The 15586-nt window shown below is 44.2% G+C and overlaps 3 protein-coding genes across 3 annotated transcripts; all 3 read right to left on the minus strand.

Moving 5' to 3' along the window:
* Positions 1-1704: 1704 nt before the first annotated feature.
* LOC103716277 (subtilisin-like protease 4) lies at positions 1705-4129 on the minus strand. The gene has a single exon (XM_026808175.2). The coding sequence runs from the start codon at positions 4107-4109 to the stop codon at positions 1833-1835; it is 2277 nt and encodes a 758-aa protein (XP_026663976.2). The 5' UTR covers positions 4110-4129; the 3' UTR covers positions 1705-1832.
* Positions 4130-6181: 2052 nt separating this feature from the next.
* Positions 6182-8719, minus strand: LOC103716276 (subtilisin-like protease 4). The gene has a single exon (XM_039115312.1). The coding sequence runs from the start codon at positions 8583-8585 to the stop codon at positions 6471-6473; it is 2115 nt and encodes a 704-aa protein (XP_038971240.1). The 5' UTR covers positions 8586-8719; the 3' UTR covers positions 6182-6470.
* Positions 8720-11764: 3045 nt separating this feature from the next.
* LOC103716266 lies at positions 11765-14836 on the minus strand. The gene is made up of 5 exons (XM_008804199.3): positions 14533-14836; positions 14326-14428; positions 14003-14246; positions 12491-12613; positions 11765-12066 (listed from the first exon to the last, which is right to left on the minus strand). The coding sequence occupies exons 1-5, from the start codon at positions 14604-14606 to the stop codon at positions 11945-11947; spliced, it is 666 nt and encodes a 221-aa protein (XP_008802421.2). The 5' UTR covers positions 14607-14836; the 3' UTR covers positions 11765-11944.
* Positions 14837-15586: the final 750 nt, after the last annotated feature.

Below are 15586 nucleotides of genomic sequence, written 5' to 3' on the forward strand. Positions count from 1 at the left end.
TCATTAGATCGTATGCCCAAATTTGATAATTTCGAATGAAATCATGTGCCCGCATTTGGTAAGTTTTTAATAGTTAGGATGCTATTTAGTGAGAAGGACAAGACTTGTATTGGCCCTTTGCTAGCCATAAACACCGTTGGCCTCCTTTCTTTAAAGTGGCGATCGTCCCCTTCAATCATGGACTCTAATGGACTTTAGCCTCCTTCTTCAGGCGGGTTCGGGTTGTATCTTTCGCGGTAACCGTACTGCTCTCAAAACACTTCGAACTCTTTCGGTCATCCACCTGCACAGCTCTGGAGGTAACCGTAGCGCAATCCAACAGTGCACCATTCTTTCGTGCGAAAGGTACAACCCTTGTCCTCTCCAGGCTTCTCACTCGACTTCTCTCTCGCTCGCTTTTGTTCTCTCTGTTCTTTTCACTCCATCGATCGCCTACCATCCATCCGCCCTCACGGATTTCTACCATGCCAGAATCAAGAACACCTGCCCTCACCCCCATACCATCCTTCTTGAGGGCCGCAATGCATCCATTATCCTCAAGCGACATCTTGTAGGACTGCAGAACCCGTATGTCAGGATTCTTATAACCTTCCACTTTAGCCAGACCCACTTCTGACGACAAATGGTTATGAACTATGTGAGACTGTCATGTATCCAGCGAAAGTATCTATACATGATGCAGTTAGTGATTTGTAGCCTTAAATTAGTAGCAGTTACGAGAGATTTTAAGAATGGAGGCTCCAAATGTGCATCTAAAGACTGTCCTTCCCATGGGAAAGGTCTGATATGTGCTCATGGTGTCATGCAAAGAAGTGCGGTAGTGGAAGATTTATTACCTTCTTGACAATTGCCGATCGTTGTTTGGGCACTTGAACATTTGATGCCATCTTTTGGATGGGAAAATAGCTAAAATATGTTCCAGAATACTCATAAAAAACATCAATATTGAACTGACTGAAATGGTGCATATCAAACCAAAACTTAATATAAATCTCACCCCATATCAAGCTACATATCAAGAATTCCTGATTCTAGAAATTTTAAATTTTGAATTTCAAATAGCATAAATTTAGAATTGATTTTAGAGATCATTTATTATTTTTTCCTTTTTTTGTATCATTCTAGCTTCAATCTTTCGTACATTTTTAACTACAAATATACATGATGACTAACTCACAGAAAGAGGTGGGAAAAATTTCTCACAATATTCTTTGCTATATATTCTTCTCTCCACAATAATAAATGAGGGAAAATAGCAGTTGATTAGAAGAACATGGATACTCTATTGCAATCAACGCAAGGCAAACCTTCAAACCGGAACGGATGGGGGTTGTGGTGGATTTTCTTAATTCCCGGCACGGTGGAGCGGGCGTGAGGGCAAACAGAGTGGAGAGAAGGAAACAAGATGGAGTAAAAGGACTCTCATGTCACGATTGAATGGAATTAGGCTTTTAAAAAGGATCAATAAATCAAAAGAGTTAAAAGAAAGAAACATGTAAAGAACCAAAACTTTCTCTAATTACACTAAAAAACGCACGCTGAAAAGGTCAGTGATGCAACTAATTCAGGATAATTCTTATTTTTTCTTTGGCCGACTAAATATCAGAAAGTTCTTGATTTTTCTTTTTCTTTATTTATTTTCATTTTTTCATCTCCCATACAAATCCCAAATGTTGACCAGAAAGCTTCACTCTTAACTGCATATATCTTTATAACTCATATTTATTTTCACATAGCTAAGACCATACATTCTGCCGCCAAAAAAACCAAATGGCTGTTGATATGTATATCAGCCAATCAATAAGCCCAGCCCAAGTATAGGCTATATATGTTCAAGCGAACATAACAGTGATAGGACTCCTTACCACATGCTTGTTAGATACCCACTTCAGATGTCCTTCAGAGATGTGGCCTTGTCTTCCACTTGTGTCCCTAGTGCTAAAATACACATTGAAACTCTTGTTTTGATTCAGCTCCATGAAGCTTAGCTTCTCAGGATAAACCTTCACCTCCACCCCTTCTGGTGCACTCACTTGCACTGCATAAACCGATTCAGCATCCCCTACATTCCTCACTGTCCGCGTGATGGTCTTCTCCGCATTCGATCCCATGGACACCAACATGGAAGGGTAGTTCAACTCCTCAGCCGTTACAGTGTCAATCAGAGAACACTCCGTCGGTCGGCGGGTGACCGTCGAAACTTGCTTGTCGGTGTATCCCAAGCCACAGAGGTAGGGGATGTAATCGCTAGGTTGGAGGTCGTAGATTAACCCCGGATCATTGGCCTTCAATGGATTCACATGTCCTGCTCCCATGGCGAAGAACCTGGCGGCATTCAGTGTCTCATCGGTTATCGGCCTGCCGTCGTGGTCGAGCATGTCGGAGGATGTCATCATTGCCGATTTGATCGCTGCAGGTGACCAATCGGGATGCGAAAGTTTGAGCAGGGTGGCGATCCCGGCTAGCAGAGGAGCCGACATCGACGTGCCGGAGATCATGTTGAATGATGAAGTGAAATTGTTGGCAGGGTCGAGAGACGGCGGACCGATGGAAAATGGCCATGCAGCGAGGATGTTCACGCCTGGTCCGATGATATCAGGCTTCAGGATGCCTTCGTTGACTAGGCTCGGGCCTCTCGAAGAGAATGATGCAACTGCGGGAGATGGAGAAGCTCCATACAATGTGCCTTTGAAATCGATCGTCGCCGTGGGATTCGATGATGACTTGATGTAGGCCATGATCTTCAATCCATCGTTGTAGCTTACGTGGGATGTCGGAAGGACGTGAGCTCCGGCCTTGGTCGTGAAGCTCTGTTTCTCATTATTCGTCAGTATCATCGCGACGCCGCCGGCCTTCTTGACGACCACGCCCTTTTCGATGCTGGTATTGGTGCCACCGGTGTGGCACAGCACCACCTTCCCCTTGACGTTGATGCGGTTCAAGGATCCGTCGCTGCAAGCCTTGGCTCGAAAGCCGCCACTCATGCCAGGGTATACCACAGGCAACAGGATGGATGTGAATCCAGTGGGCTGGTACGCCGACTCGCCGTCGAGCTCCTCTCCATTCCCGAGCTTGACGACCGCCCTTATAGCTCTATCCATGGTGCTTGCTCCGACCGTCAGGACCCAGGGGGCGTCATTCTCTACGGTGCCTTTAGATGGCCCAGAGTTTCCGGCAGAGCAGCTGACGAAGATCCCCTTCTCGATCGCAGCCAGTGCGCCGATTGCTATGCTATCATCGTAGAAAGGCGCTGCTTGCCCACCTAGGGAGATCGAGAGCACGTCGACTCCGTCGCCAATGGCGTTGTCTATGCCCGCCAATGCATCGCTCGCGAGGCAACCACCGCTGTGGCAAACCTTGTAGATGGCCAAGTGAGCATTCGGCGCCACCCCAGAGGCAGTTCCCCTTGCGTTGCCGAGAACGTCGGCATTCTTGACGAAGTTTCCGGCTGCGATGCTGGCGGTGTGAGTCCCATGCCCAACCGCATCAAATGGAAGGTCCTTGCACCCGTTCCTGAATGACCTCGCACCAACTATCTTGTTATTGCACAGCGTTGGCTTGAAGTCGCAGTGCCCCTTCCACTTGATTGGCGCATGAAGCATGCCTTCATCCTTGAATGAAGGATGGGCAGGGAAAATGCCGGTGTCGAGGAGGCCAATGACCATCCCCTTCCCCAAGTTGGTGTCCCTCAAGAAGCAATTCCCTTGGTTCATCCACAGGAAGTCCGATACGTGCGTCGTGTGGAGACTGAGCATTCGGTCAGGGTGGGCATGCACAAAGCCATGGATCCTCTCCATGACTTCTACTTCTTCATGCGTTAGTTTCGCGGCGAATCCGCTGATAGCATTTTGGTATGAGTAGACCATCCGTGGCTCGCCCGATGCCAGGGTCTTGGATGGCAGGAAGGATTGATACCACTTCTGACGTTCTGCAGCACTGAGGAGCTTCGTGCTGTTGGGTCTCTGTACATGAACAATGTAGGTCTGCTGGTCCTTCGCATGGCCATCTTGAATAGGTATGGGCAAGAGCTGGCAATGAGTTAGTAGAAAGGAGGAATAAAAGAAGACCAGAAAACCAAAGAGCAATAGAAATGTCTTGTGGCTCCTCATTGGGAATCAATGGAGAGAGAGGGGAGAAGGAATGGAAGGAGTGGTGGGGTGGTGGCTGGAGCCAGGAGTCGAAGATATATATAGATGAATTTTGAGAGGAGCAAAGAATGTTGAAATGCTGAAATCGTGCACATAGACACTTAAAATATTCTCTCTAAGGACATGACCTCTAATATTAGTAGGAAACTTCCATTCTAACCCAATGAGCACATGCAGTAGTCTTCACTACTCAGATAGCATCCAATTTTCCAGAATGTTGATCATTCTAATTTTGTCCTCGGAACAAGCTGAATTCGTAGCTGTTACCAAGGACGAGAACCAAGTGATACCTGTCATCCAGTAAAATTGTCCTTCCACCTACATCAACCTATACTAAGTGATTGTTTTGCTAGCAAAATCATTGTAAGTGTTAGATGAAACAGCTCCATATATATTAGCATATTTGTGGTTGATTAAATAAGAAGCCGCCTAGCAACTGAAGGAATTGATGGAAGGTTTGCTCTGCAACAGCAGTGCCGCAGATCGGAAATTAGCTTGTTTTAGAGACTGGTATCTGTAGCAGGTACTGGGTGGAGATGGTAATAGGACGCAGATATTAAGGGTTTCTCTGCAATGGATTTTGGTTTCATATCTAGGATACTAGGGTTACAAAATGTACATAATTTGTGACCCTGGAATATACAAATAAGGTAGAATGTGGCTTGGTTGCAGCCATCTGATGCCTGAGATATGTAAGCAGTACAACAATTTTAAAGACTCCCAACCTCTCTCTCCCCAGATGCCAGAGCTATGTAACTGGTACAGCAGTTCTAGCAATATCAGAGATTTTCATATTTAATGATTCTGAAGTTCGTGATAAAATAGTTAAAAAAGAAGAAGAAGAAGAAGAAGTTTGGTACAAATTGATCAAAGCCAACATATGGAAGTCAAAAGGAGTGGAATCTCATCAGACAAACCTTTTAAATGGTCATACATGCTAAAATTCAATACCTACGGTATTATATATATTAAGTTAGCACCATTAAAGCAGAAAAATTTTGGAAGAGTGCCCTCAAACTTTCAGGAAACTATTGTTCAGAATTGTTAATTAATTTGCATACCCTGTACAGGGTAATATTTATAGGGTTGCGAGGCCTAAATAGACTAAAGATGCATATCAAACATTTTGGAATTGCACAGAACTCAAAGACGTCAAGAAAGTCTGCAGTAATCTACTGAATGTCAATCTTAGGCAACTTGGCCAGATGCTCCAAATAAAAGTGTCATAAGAGAAGTTTTACTTTGCAGTCTGATACAGTGGTGACCAACTTTTCTAATTTCAATTATTGAATTAGATAGGTATTCATGAATCTGACACCATAACCCATTGTGAGAGATCCTACAAATTGCATGCCGATTAGCATTAAGAACTGATTAAGACCAGCTTTTGATGACCGCCTAGCTAATAAAGGTGAAAAATCTGAAATGGTGTCAGAAATCCATATGGACAAGATGTTGAATTGACTACTTTGAAAGCTATTTAGATCGACGATCAATAGTATCAAATTTCGTTTTATGCCTTTCCAACTTTTCTTGGTCTTGCAGGCCTTGTCTTGATTCACTTTGATTGTTATTGGACAGAGGTAATGTTCCTACTCCTGCGCTACTCTATTCAATTTCACATAATATCCATCAGACCATTCATTTTTTTGAAGAGTATGCATTAATCTATTCACAAACCATACATTTATAGAACATTGAAAAAGTTAAATCTGCATCACTAATCCTCTTAATGCACATACTCATGAAGAATGATTCAGTTGCGTGGTCGACACTGATTAAATCATCCGCGATCACACTTTACCTCAGAGATTCTCTGAACTCTATTTTAAGACCAATTTTTATTTCACATTTTTGTGTTCTGGATAATTATAGGTATATATCAAGTATATCAAATAATTTCATGTCGTTGATTTGGTATTGAAGTGACATCAAACATCATACTAATCTTTTATTGAGTTAATATTCTTAAATAAAGAAAAACATATGTCTGATAATAGACATAGGACCAGCCATACGGACAAATATCAGACTGATTGAACACCATCATGATTGGGTATTATTGATTTTTAATTATATTATAAAACAAGATGCTCTCTCTCTTTTCCCAATCTTTTCTTAAGAAAAACAGGGCAGGCTTTCTTGATATGAATTTATTTCCACCATGACAAAATGGTGAGATTACAAAATGCCCCAAAAGTTGACCATATCAACAACAATTTTGAAACATTCATCATGGAGAAGGACCCTGAATACAGGGTCCTAATCCAAGGTGAATGAACAACCCCCAAAGCATAACTCTAGTAGCTCAACTAAGAAATCTCAGATGAAGGAGGCCGAGATAGGACTTCTCACAACATGCTTGCTAGAAATCCACCGTAGTTGCCCCTCCGACACCATGCCCACCTTGTCATTGGTGTCGCCGGTGGTGAAGTACACATCATAGACCGCCGTCTGATTGATCGCCGAGAACACTAGCTCATCAGGATACACCGTCACCTCCACCCCCTCCAACGCATCGACCTGCACCGAGTACGCTTCATTGGCCTCTCCGACATTCCTCACCGTCCGCGTGACGGTCTTCTGCGAGTCCGGCCCGATCGACACCATGAACGTCGGGTAGTTCAGCTCCTCTGCTGTGCTTGGCATCAAGCTTAAACAATCTATCTGGCTGCGAGCAATCGCCGACACTTGTCGGTCGGTGTACCCCAGGCCGCAGAGGTATGAGATGTAGTCGTCGGCGGTGAGGTCGTAGATGAGGCCCGGGTCGTTGGCCTTAGATGGGTTGACGTGCCCTGCGCCTGTTGCAAAGTAGTTGGTCGGATTCAAGGTCTCGTCGGCGATGAGCTTCCCGTCGCTGTTAAGAGTGCCGGAAGATGTCATGATGGCGGATTTGATCGCCGTAGGGGACCAGTCGGGGTGCGAGGCCTTCAACAGCGCGGCGATGCCGGCGAGATGAGGAGCCGCCATCGATGTGCCGGAGAGGATGTTGAACGTGGAAATGGAGTCGTTTCTGGGGTTGGGCCCGACGGCCGAAGGCCATGCAGCAACGATGTTCACACCAGGCCCGATGATGTCCGGCTTCAAGATGCCGTTGTTGATCGTGCTTGGGCCTCGTCCGGAGAAGGCCGCGACGGTGGGTGACGGGGGAGTCCCGTACCATGTGCCCTTGAAGAGGATCGCCGCCGTGGGGGTTCGCGAGGACTTGACGTAGGATTTGATCTTGGTGGCGGCGGCGTAGCTCACATGGGCCGCCGGGATGACATGGGCACTCGCCTCCGGGGTGAACATCTCCCGCGCCCGGTTCATGAGGATCATCGCGACCCCGCCAGCCTTCTTGACGACCGCACCCTTCTCGATGCTGGTGTTCGATCCGCCGGTCTCGCACAAAACTATCTTTCCCCGGACGTTGATCCCATCCAGCGAGCCTTCGCTGCACGTCTTGGCCCGAGAGATCCCCCTCTCCCCAGGGTACACCAGCGGCAATTGGATTGCCGGAAAATTTTCCGGCTGATACATGGTTTCTCCGTTGATTTCTACTCCACTTCCGAGCTTGACCGTCGCTCGGACTGTCCGATCCATGGTGCTTGCCCCGACGGTGAGCACCCACGGTGCATCGTTCTCCACGGAGCTCTCGCGAGGCCCTTCGTTGCCTGCCGAGGAGCTCACGAAGATTCCCTTCGCCACCGCAGCCAACGTGCCGATGGCCATGCTGTCGTCATAGAAGGGCTCCGGTGGGGATCCAATGGAGATGGAGAGCACATCAACTCCGTCGGCGATGGCTTGGTCGATTCCGGCCAAGATATTGCTCCCCAGGCACGTGTTGTAGCACACCTTGTAGATGGCCAGGTGAGATTTCGGCGCCATCCCGGCCGAAGTGCCCTCGGCATGGCCAAGGACAGCAGCACCGTGGACGAAGCTCCCCGCAGCTATGCTGGCCGTGTGCGTGCCGTGCCCGTCATGGTCCGCCGGAGAGGCCCGGCACCCCGTGCTGAACCCCCTCGCGCCGATCAGCTTGTTGTTGCAGACGTTCACGTCGAAGTCGCAGACCCCCTTCCACTTGTACGGCGGGAGCGGCATGCCGGAGTCCATGAAGGAAGGATGGGACGGGATGATGCCGGTGTCGAGCACACCGATGATAACCCCTTGGCCTAAGTTTGAGTCCTTCCAAAAGCAGCGGTCTGGGTGGAGCCCAAGGAAGTCCGGCGAGTGTGTCGTGTGGAGGCCGAACTCCCGATCGCGGTACGCATGCACGAACCCTTCCATCGATTCCATGGCCTTCACTTCGTCTTCGGAGAGCCTGGCGGCGAAGCCGCTAATGGCATGGTTGTATGAGTACACAAGCCGGTGCTGGCCAGGGGCAGTGGTGGGTGGCAGTAAGGATTTGTAGTACTTCTCTCGGGCTTTGGGGCCGAGCAATCTGCTGTTATCGGGCATTTTGACATGAACGATGTAGATATCACGGTCGCCAGAATTTGTGCAGCGACTGACGACGGGAAGGAGCTGGCCGTGGGTGACGAGAAGAGATGGGTGGGAGAAGATCAGGAAGAGAGCGGAGAGGAGGAGGAGGAGGCGCCTATCCTCCATTGGGAAAAAGAGAGAGGGAAGGATAATTCGGGTTAGGGGTTAGGCTTTGCGGCTTGAAGTGTTGAAGAGCGCGTATAAATATACGTGCATGGGACTTAAAAACAGGACAAGGGAAAAGGACCCATGCACACCTCGTTGCCCCCAACACAACAGGTTTAACTAAATTCACATAATTCAAGTTAGGCTTTCAACAGGGTCTTTCCATGTCAGCCAATGCAACAAATGACAGGTACGCATTTCTGGTGGGACCCATACGATTAACCATCGTTTTGATGCACTGATAAGAAATTTGCTATCAAGAGCTTAAGAGAGAGCATTTCAAGCATACATGTGGCTGGGCCTCAGGAAGTTATTCAAATACTAGAGGATACCAATACGAAGCCAGAGCTCGCTCAACTCTTAGGTGGTTGAGACGGTCGCCTAAAGACTTCAACTCCCAAATGTATTTATTATAGTGAGTTGCAAGGTGAGCGTCCAAATGCATTGAGAGTCCCCAATATACTTAGAGGCCTCAAATGTTACGTATCTTTATAGCTATAAATGTATTGAGGCCTCTAAATGCATTTATGTTAGAACGTATCTGTTACCTAAAGAAATGTATTATCTCTTTCCTTATTTATGCATTAAGGCCCCCAAATGCATTTATATTGGCGCCTTTGAGTTTGCCTTAAGCCCCCAAACGCATTGAGCCGCTCCTGTATATATGAAGCCCTTACATGGTGCCTGGAGTCATCAAAGATCGGCTTGCACCCTATGCTGCTATTTACTATCCTTGCTATATATCCTTCATGATAAAGATGCAAAGTTTAGGAACTACTTGCTGTTTTTACTGATAAAAGTGGTCAAGAAAAGGAAGACATGGTATCTTGAGTACTTGGAAGATAAAAGACGTATGGAAGGTGGCAATATGCTCAAGTGGCCGGCAGGCTAGCTAATCATCATGGCCATTGCAAGATATAATCATACTGATGATGGTTGTCTCACAGTGTCTACACAGAGAAGTGCAATTAAGCTGGATGTACTGCAAGATGTAGCTCAATTATCTCATCTCACATGGCAAACCAACCTTCCATGTGAACTTGTGGAGCTGTAATTGGTACACAAGTTGGATCATGCATTCTCAAATTGTTATTTAATGTGTTCCATCAACATGATAGAGTTAGGGATTGTACGGTATCGTTCAACCAGGCTAGATACATCAACATATAATATCGGTTGCTAATCTGAATGAGATAGCTAAATAGCATCCAAAATAATTGTATGAAAGCATAGAATTGTTTTCGTACGTTGAAATAATGTATATAATATATCATAATCTTTTTGAGAAAAAATATCATAAAAAGTTGTGGAGCAAAGAGGATAACCCCCTTCTGCATCCTTGATTAACAACGGTCATAAAATCCAATCCCAATATTTGTGTCACCTAATTTATTTCGACATACGCCAACCCCCTTCTCTCTTTTCTTTTTCTTTCCCTTTTTTTTTGTAGAACCCCTTTCTCCTTTTCAGCCAAAAACTTTGCATTTCCTAATTATTCACAAATTAATTTTTCTTCTTTAAAATATGAAAATGAGAAATTAATGGGAGTTTGCACATGCCCACGGACTAGTTTGATGGAAAGAATATTTAGTGGGTGGAAGAACACTCAGTTTACTTGCTCTCCTCTCTCTTAAGAGTATGTAATAGCAAATGGAGACCCAATATTGACAACATCGTTGCACCCTAGATCCGTACGGTTAGCTACTCACTTGACCTTTGGCTTAGAACCCTCATAGTAACAGAATTCGTATATTAGGTTGCAGGAGAATGTTAGATGCTCAATAGAGTCACGTATACAAAATCCTTTTCCGTACCATTATCAGGTTGTTTTGTTTAGTACTACCGTAAGCAGGCAAAATGAAATGTTCAAATCCATTAATATAGCTACCATGACACATGGAGCGCTTGGCAATGACAAAAAGCCAGATCATAGACCTTATCTTGAAGGGATACACAGCCAATGATAGTTCATGAATCCAAGGAAAATCAAGCAATGCAGGTAAGAATGCAGTATCCTCTAAGATGCGTGGTTTACACTACAGAATACTGTGTAGCGCTCGATAGCTACTACAAGAAAATATACGGCTATCAACAGCAATAACAACAATGCACCATGTCTGATATATAAAACTACATTATTTGATAGCCATCCATCTTTTGATAGGCCTAAATACTCGATAGATGTCCCTTTTGCATTATTGAATAGGTTCAAGAAATGCTTGTAGACCTGTTGCCCATTCCACTACTTCAAAGAAACTACCCAATTATTGGTCTGGATCAAGAAGCCTCCATTGCTGCCAATCTGTCTCCAAGAGGAGATAGCTGACCGTCCATCAACATTGTCACTGCTCTCAGCTCCATTTTGCTCCTCTCTCTCTCTCTCTCTCTTGATGAAATGATACTATCTCTTTTTTATTTAAAAAAAAGAAGAAAAAGAAATGAACAGTGCAGGCATGTTTTTATTTATGTTTTAATTGAATGTGCTCAAATATTCAGTTCGTATTATTTGGTTGCTTATTTCATCCACTTAAATCTCTATGTGATGGGCTTCTTCCTAAACCTATGAGCTCCATTTAGATGGCTTCCAATATCCAACACAGGGGATCTCAAGGACCACCATAATCAAGGAAGGCAATTCAATGTTGGCTTGAGGGGTCTTAGAGGCTCTCGTATTTGGTGTTCTGTAAGAAGGCCATTTGTGAGATGGAGTGACAACACTAATGAGATAGTATGTAAACAGTGTAGATCACAGCAGAACTCGTATTCTTCACAATCTTGTTTCACTTAACAAATTAACAAATTACTGGACATATAACAAATTACAAGAAATGAGTGTGTAAAGAAACTGAACAAAGTTAGAGCTGTTTATGATAGCGAACTATTTCTGCTTGAATTAGTGCTTAAGAAAAATAGTTTCTCTGTAATTTGAAACAATAAAAATCTTCAAAAGATATAGGGGTGATATGCATCCAAATGGTGAGAAAAGCATAGATAGTAACGTCTTGTTCTTTCAATATCAACATTCCTAGAAAAAAGTATGTTGTTGATAGAAAAGATCAAAATACCGCGTATTCCTGTGACAGCAGGTAAGATATTTATAGAATACAATTTCTAACTCAGAAATCAAGGTGACTTGTATGAATTAGCTTTGAGCATAGCTTCAAATTCAGTTAATGCCATTGCAGGCCCCCCAAGGTGGTAGATCCCATTGCTTCCCATACTTCATTGCAGCCAACCTCTTCACTGTCTACTCCTTCCTTGTCACCATCCCACCATCCACATCCATTTGCATCTGAAAACACAAACGCACAAATTAAGGAAATATTTATTCCAAAAGTAAATAATATATAACACACTGGCCTCAGTGAAAGCACAAATTAGGCACAGGCACTAGATAGTCACGCAGGCATAGCCTCTCAAATTAAGATGATACCAGGTCCACAAGATGTGGACTCAAAAGGAGTCCAAACAAACAAATTTAATAAGCTGTGCCTCAGCCAAATCTTCTAGTTGTTTCATCTCCACACCAAAGTTCATCCAGGAATCTGTAGAAATTTCTGTTCCAAGTAAATGCATTCGATGCTATTTCATTTGATACACCAACAAAAGTGGTGGGCACAATTTTCTCTGTCAATGTGTTTTGGGGACAGTCACAGAACATGCAGGTGTTTGCTCGCAAGCACTTAACCTAATTGATTAAAATTAGCACTACTCACAGTGATTATAAAGGGGTTTGGATCCCTGGTCTATGAACCTCTTCTCTCTTTTCTTTGGTCGGGGCTTTGGATCATCTCCAAGAATGACTAAATACTTTGGGGTAGAATCCCTCTCATCATCACCTGACAAACCAAAGATGACAGATTAAGCTTCATGTTGTCAGCTTCTAAAACAGGTCGGCGAAAACTGATAAGCCAATTTATTAAGTGAACTATCTGATAATTTAAAGAGTACATGTCTGCATCATCTTAAGGGCAAAGTCAATGAGTTAACCTATCTTTGCATAATGAAGAAAGAACTTGGACGACTATTGAGCCAAAGATTTTTTGAGAGAATTTATCAAGCTGATGATAAGTGCATAAGCATGAAATCAAATTTATAGCTTATTTGGCACCATGTAGAAATAATAAGAGAAATGTCCTAAATTTCTTGCTTTACCGTCTCTAGCTTTCATATTTGATTTCTATAATTGGACTATAACAACAATTTTTGTCCATTTATATTAGTCTATCAGATCATCAAGGTTCAATAAATCAATGTTTTCAATTGCTTCTTCTCCGAGAAAAAAAGTTCACGACCCGTGGGTCTTGTACCTCCACACGGCATTGCTCCGTCAGGCTTTCGCCCATTGCAGAAAATATCCTACTGCTGCCTCCCGTAGGAGTCTGAGCCGTGTCTTAGTTCCAGTGTGGCTGATCATCCTCTCGGACCAGCTACTAGGACTAGTTCAAAAAAATATAATAATAACATAGCAAATGATGATGATTCATTGCAAAGGAGGATAACACGATCTAGTTCTCGATACCAACAAGAAATATTTACTATTTAAAATGGTACAACGACATAAAAAAAGAGCCCTACTTTAGTTGATACATACATGCACAAATACAAATGTACATGTATGTGTGTGTGCACGTGCGTGTAGGAAATTTTTTGATCTACCTTCTGAAACCAAAATAAATAGCTATAAGCAGGTCTTCAACGGGGAAAAAGAAAAAGGGATAGCAGAAGTTCATTTCCTTGGTGAAATAGTGATGAGTTGCCCACCATTTGGCTCAAGGGTGGGAAAGACCAGAACTCTTAATTCCAGAAGGAACTTGGTGAGAGTAATAGCAATATGCTCAATATTAGTAAGCATATTGTTCTTAAGAAGTCCAAAACCCCATTTCAATTAATTTAATTCTCACAATGCTAACAATTGTGAGAAGAAAATAGTTCAATAAGCTAAACCATGAAATTCTAACCTTTATATTTAGGATAGACTTTAACATTAGATTATAAAGAAGAAAAGGATGCAGAAAGGCCCCCAGCTATTAGCATAGTTGGTTGGTATCTCACTCCCATGGGCTTGCCCCAAAAAGGGGGCGCCATGATCCCAGAAATCCCTTCATCCAATGATGCACCAAAATGATTAAAAAAAATCACAAACTTTTTTTAAAAAAAGCCAGCAATTTTTAACTAATAAATCAAAATTGGGAACATATAGGTCACATCCAAAATCCAGCACAAACCTGAAGGAACTCCACATGGGTCCTTTCTTTTCCTTGAATCCTGGTTAACTCCAGTAGATTCCGACTCAAATCCTCCAACTCCACTAACCCCGCTTGTTCCAATGCTGCATTCATCTTTTGCCGGCCGATTGAATCGCCGGAAACTAGCTTCATCAAGAACTAAACCCCCACCGGCCGCATCATCTCTTTGACGCCCCAAATCCTTGTTGCCGGACCCAATTGATGCAAAGGTGCTCTGCTTCACCTGCGATGGAAGGAATCATCCCATTCAGCAAGCTTTTCAGGACGGAAAGCCATAAAAAAGATTCAATCCATGGCGATACCTTAATCGATCTGCTGGTAGTTTTTGCGATCTTTCGATTCAAAAACTCGGATAGCGACACCGATTGCTTCGATGGCTTTGATCGTGCGTCTTCATTGGGATGCCTGGAAATCATAGAAACAAAACCCTAATAAAATTTATCCGATGGGACAGATAGAATAGAAAAATATAACAGCAATCGAGAAACTGGAGGGGAAAAAGTTAGCACCTTGATGCGGAGACGAAAGAGGAGAGAAGGGTAGTCTGGCCAAACGGCCTCACACCTGACCGATTTGCCTTCATTTTTTTCCCCACTTCCTTTTTACCTTCTTCTATTCCTCAAGAAATCGCGTTGGTTTTTTTAGCGACCTCCGGCTTCTTCTCGCCTTCTCCGAGGGGAGTTTGGGATTCTCTCGGCGCCAGATTTGAAACTTTTTGGCCTCCCCCTCTCTTCCCGCCCGTCGCCAGAATCTGCGAGACGAAAAGGTTGCACTTGGATCTGGGCTAACAAACCGGTCAATTGATCGGGTCAGATCCAAGCTAGAGCTGTTTTGTGATCAGGACCATAACTCTGGACTGATTGCTGTGGGAGGCGATGCACTTTCAAAGTATTAGCTTTTGGTGCGGAGCTTAGGGCAGCATGAGAGGAAATCTTCTATGCGAGACGGGTGTTAGAGGCTGGGAGCATTATCCTCGAGAGGACTCGGCCATGGTGATCGAGTGGATACGAAAGAAGAGACGAAGGGAGGTAGAACACGCACTGCTATGCAACATCTATTGACTAGCGAGGGAGTGTAGTGCCTTCCCGATCGTGCATATGTACCGAGAGGTAAATAAGGCAGTTGACTGGGTCTCCCCTTTTGTTGCCCAACACTTCAGAGAGGTCCTCCAGATTTGCCATGTATTTGTTCCCCTACTTCTGAGTCGTTTTCTTTCTCTTGACTTTGTTGGCTGTGCTCATGCGGGATGTGCGTGAGCAGCCAGTGTACCCAAAAAAAAAGAAAGAAAAAAAAGCCAATTCAGAAAGAATCCGGGCCAAGGAAGCACTCAGAACCCCCACTACTGAGTTCAGAACTTCAGATCCTCTCCTGCTTGCGCTTCTATCGATCCAGACCTGTCCTGCTATGGGTTCCACTCTATTCTACTGAAAAAAAAGAATGGCACCCTGGCATCTTAATAGATTTACCCACCTCAAGATTTGGCAAGAGATTGGAGATCCAAGGAGGAGTTTCTTCCATGCTAACTTGAACACTCTCAGTAGCATCAATTGAGATTCAGAAAGG

Source organism: Phoenix dactylifera, chromosome 2 (genome assembly GCF_009389715.1).
Source record: "Phoenix dactylifera cultivar Barhee BC4 chromosome 2, palm_55x_up_171113_PBpolish2nd_filt_p, whole genome shotgun sequence".
Taxonomy (NCBI): Eukaryota; Viridiplantae; Streptophyta; class Magnoliopsida; order Arecales; family Arecaceae; genus Phoenix; species Phoenix dactylifera.

Coding starts and splice junctions, on each gene's coding strand:
- LOC103716276 (XM_039115312.1), bottom strand. CDS start 8,585: ATGCCCGATAACAGCAGATTGCTCGGCCCCAAAGCCCGAGAGAAGTAC.
- LOC103716266 (XM_008804199.3), bottom strand. CDS start 14,606: ATGAAGGCAAATCGGTCAGGTGTGAGGCCGTTTGGCCAGACTACCCTT. Junction 12,614..14,002: donor CCCATGTGGAGTTCCTTCAG/GTTTGTGCTGGA, acceptor TTGGTTTGTCAG/GTGATGATGAGAGGGATTCT. Junction 12,067..12,490: donor CAAACCCCTTTATAATCACT/GTGAGTAGTGCT, acceptor TTGTGTTTTCAG/ATGCAAATGGATGTGGATGG.
- LOC103716277 (XM_026808175.2), bottom strand. CDS start 4,109: ATGAGGAGCCACAAGACATTTCTATTGCTCTTTGGTTTTCTGGTCTTC.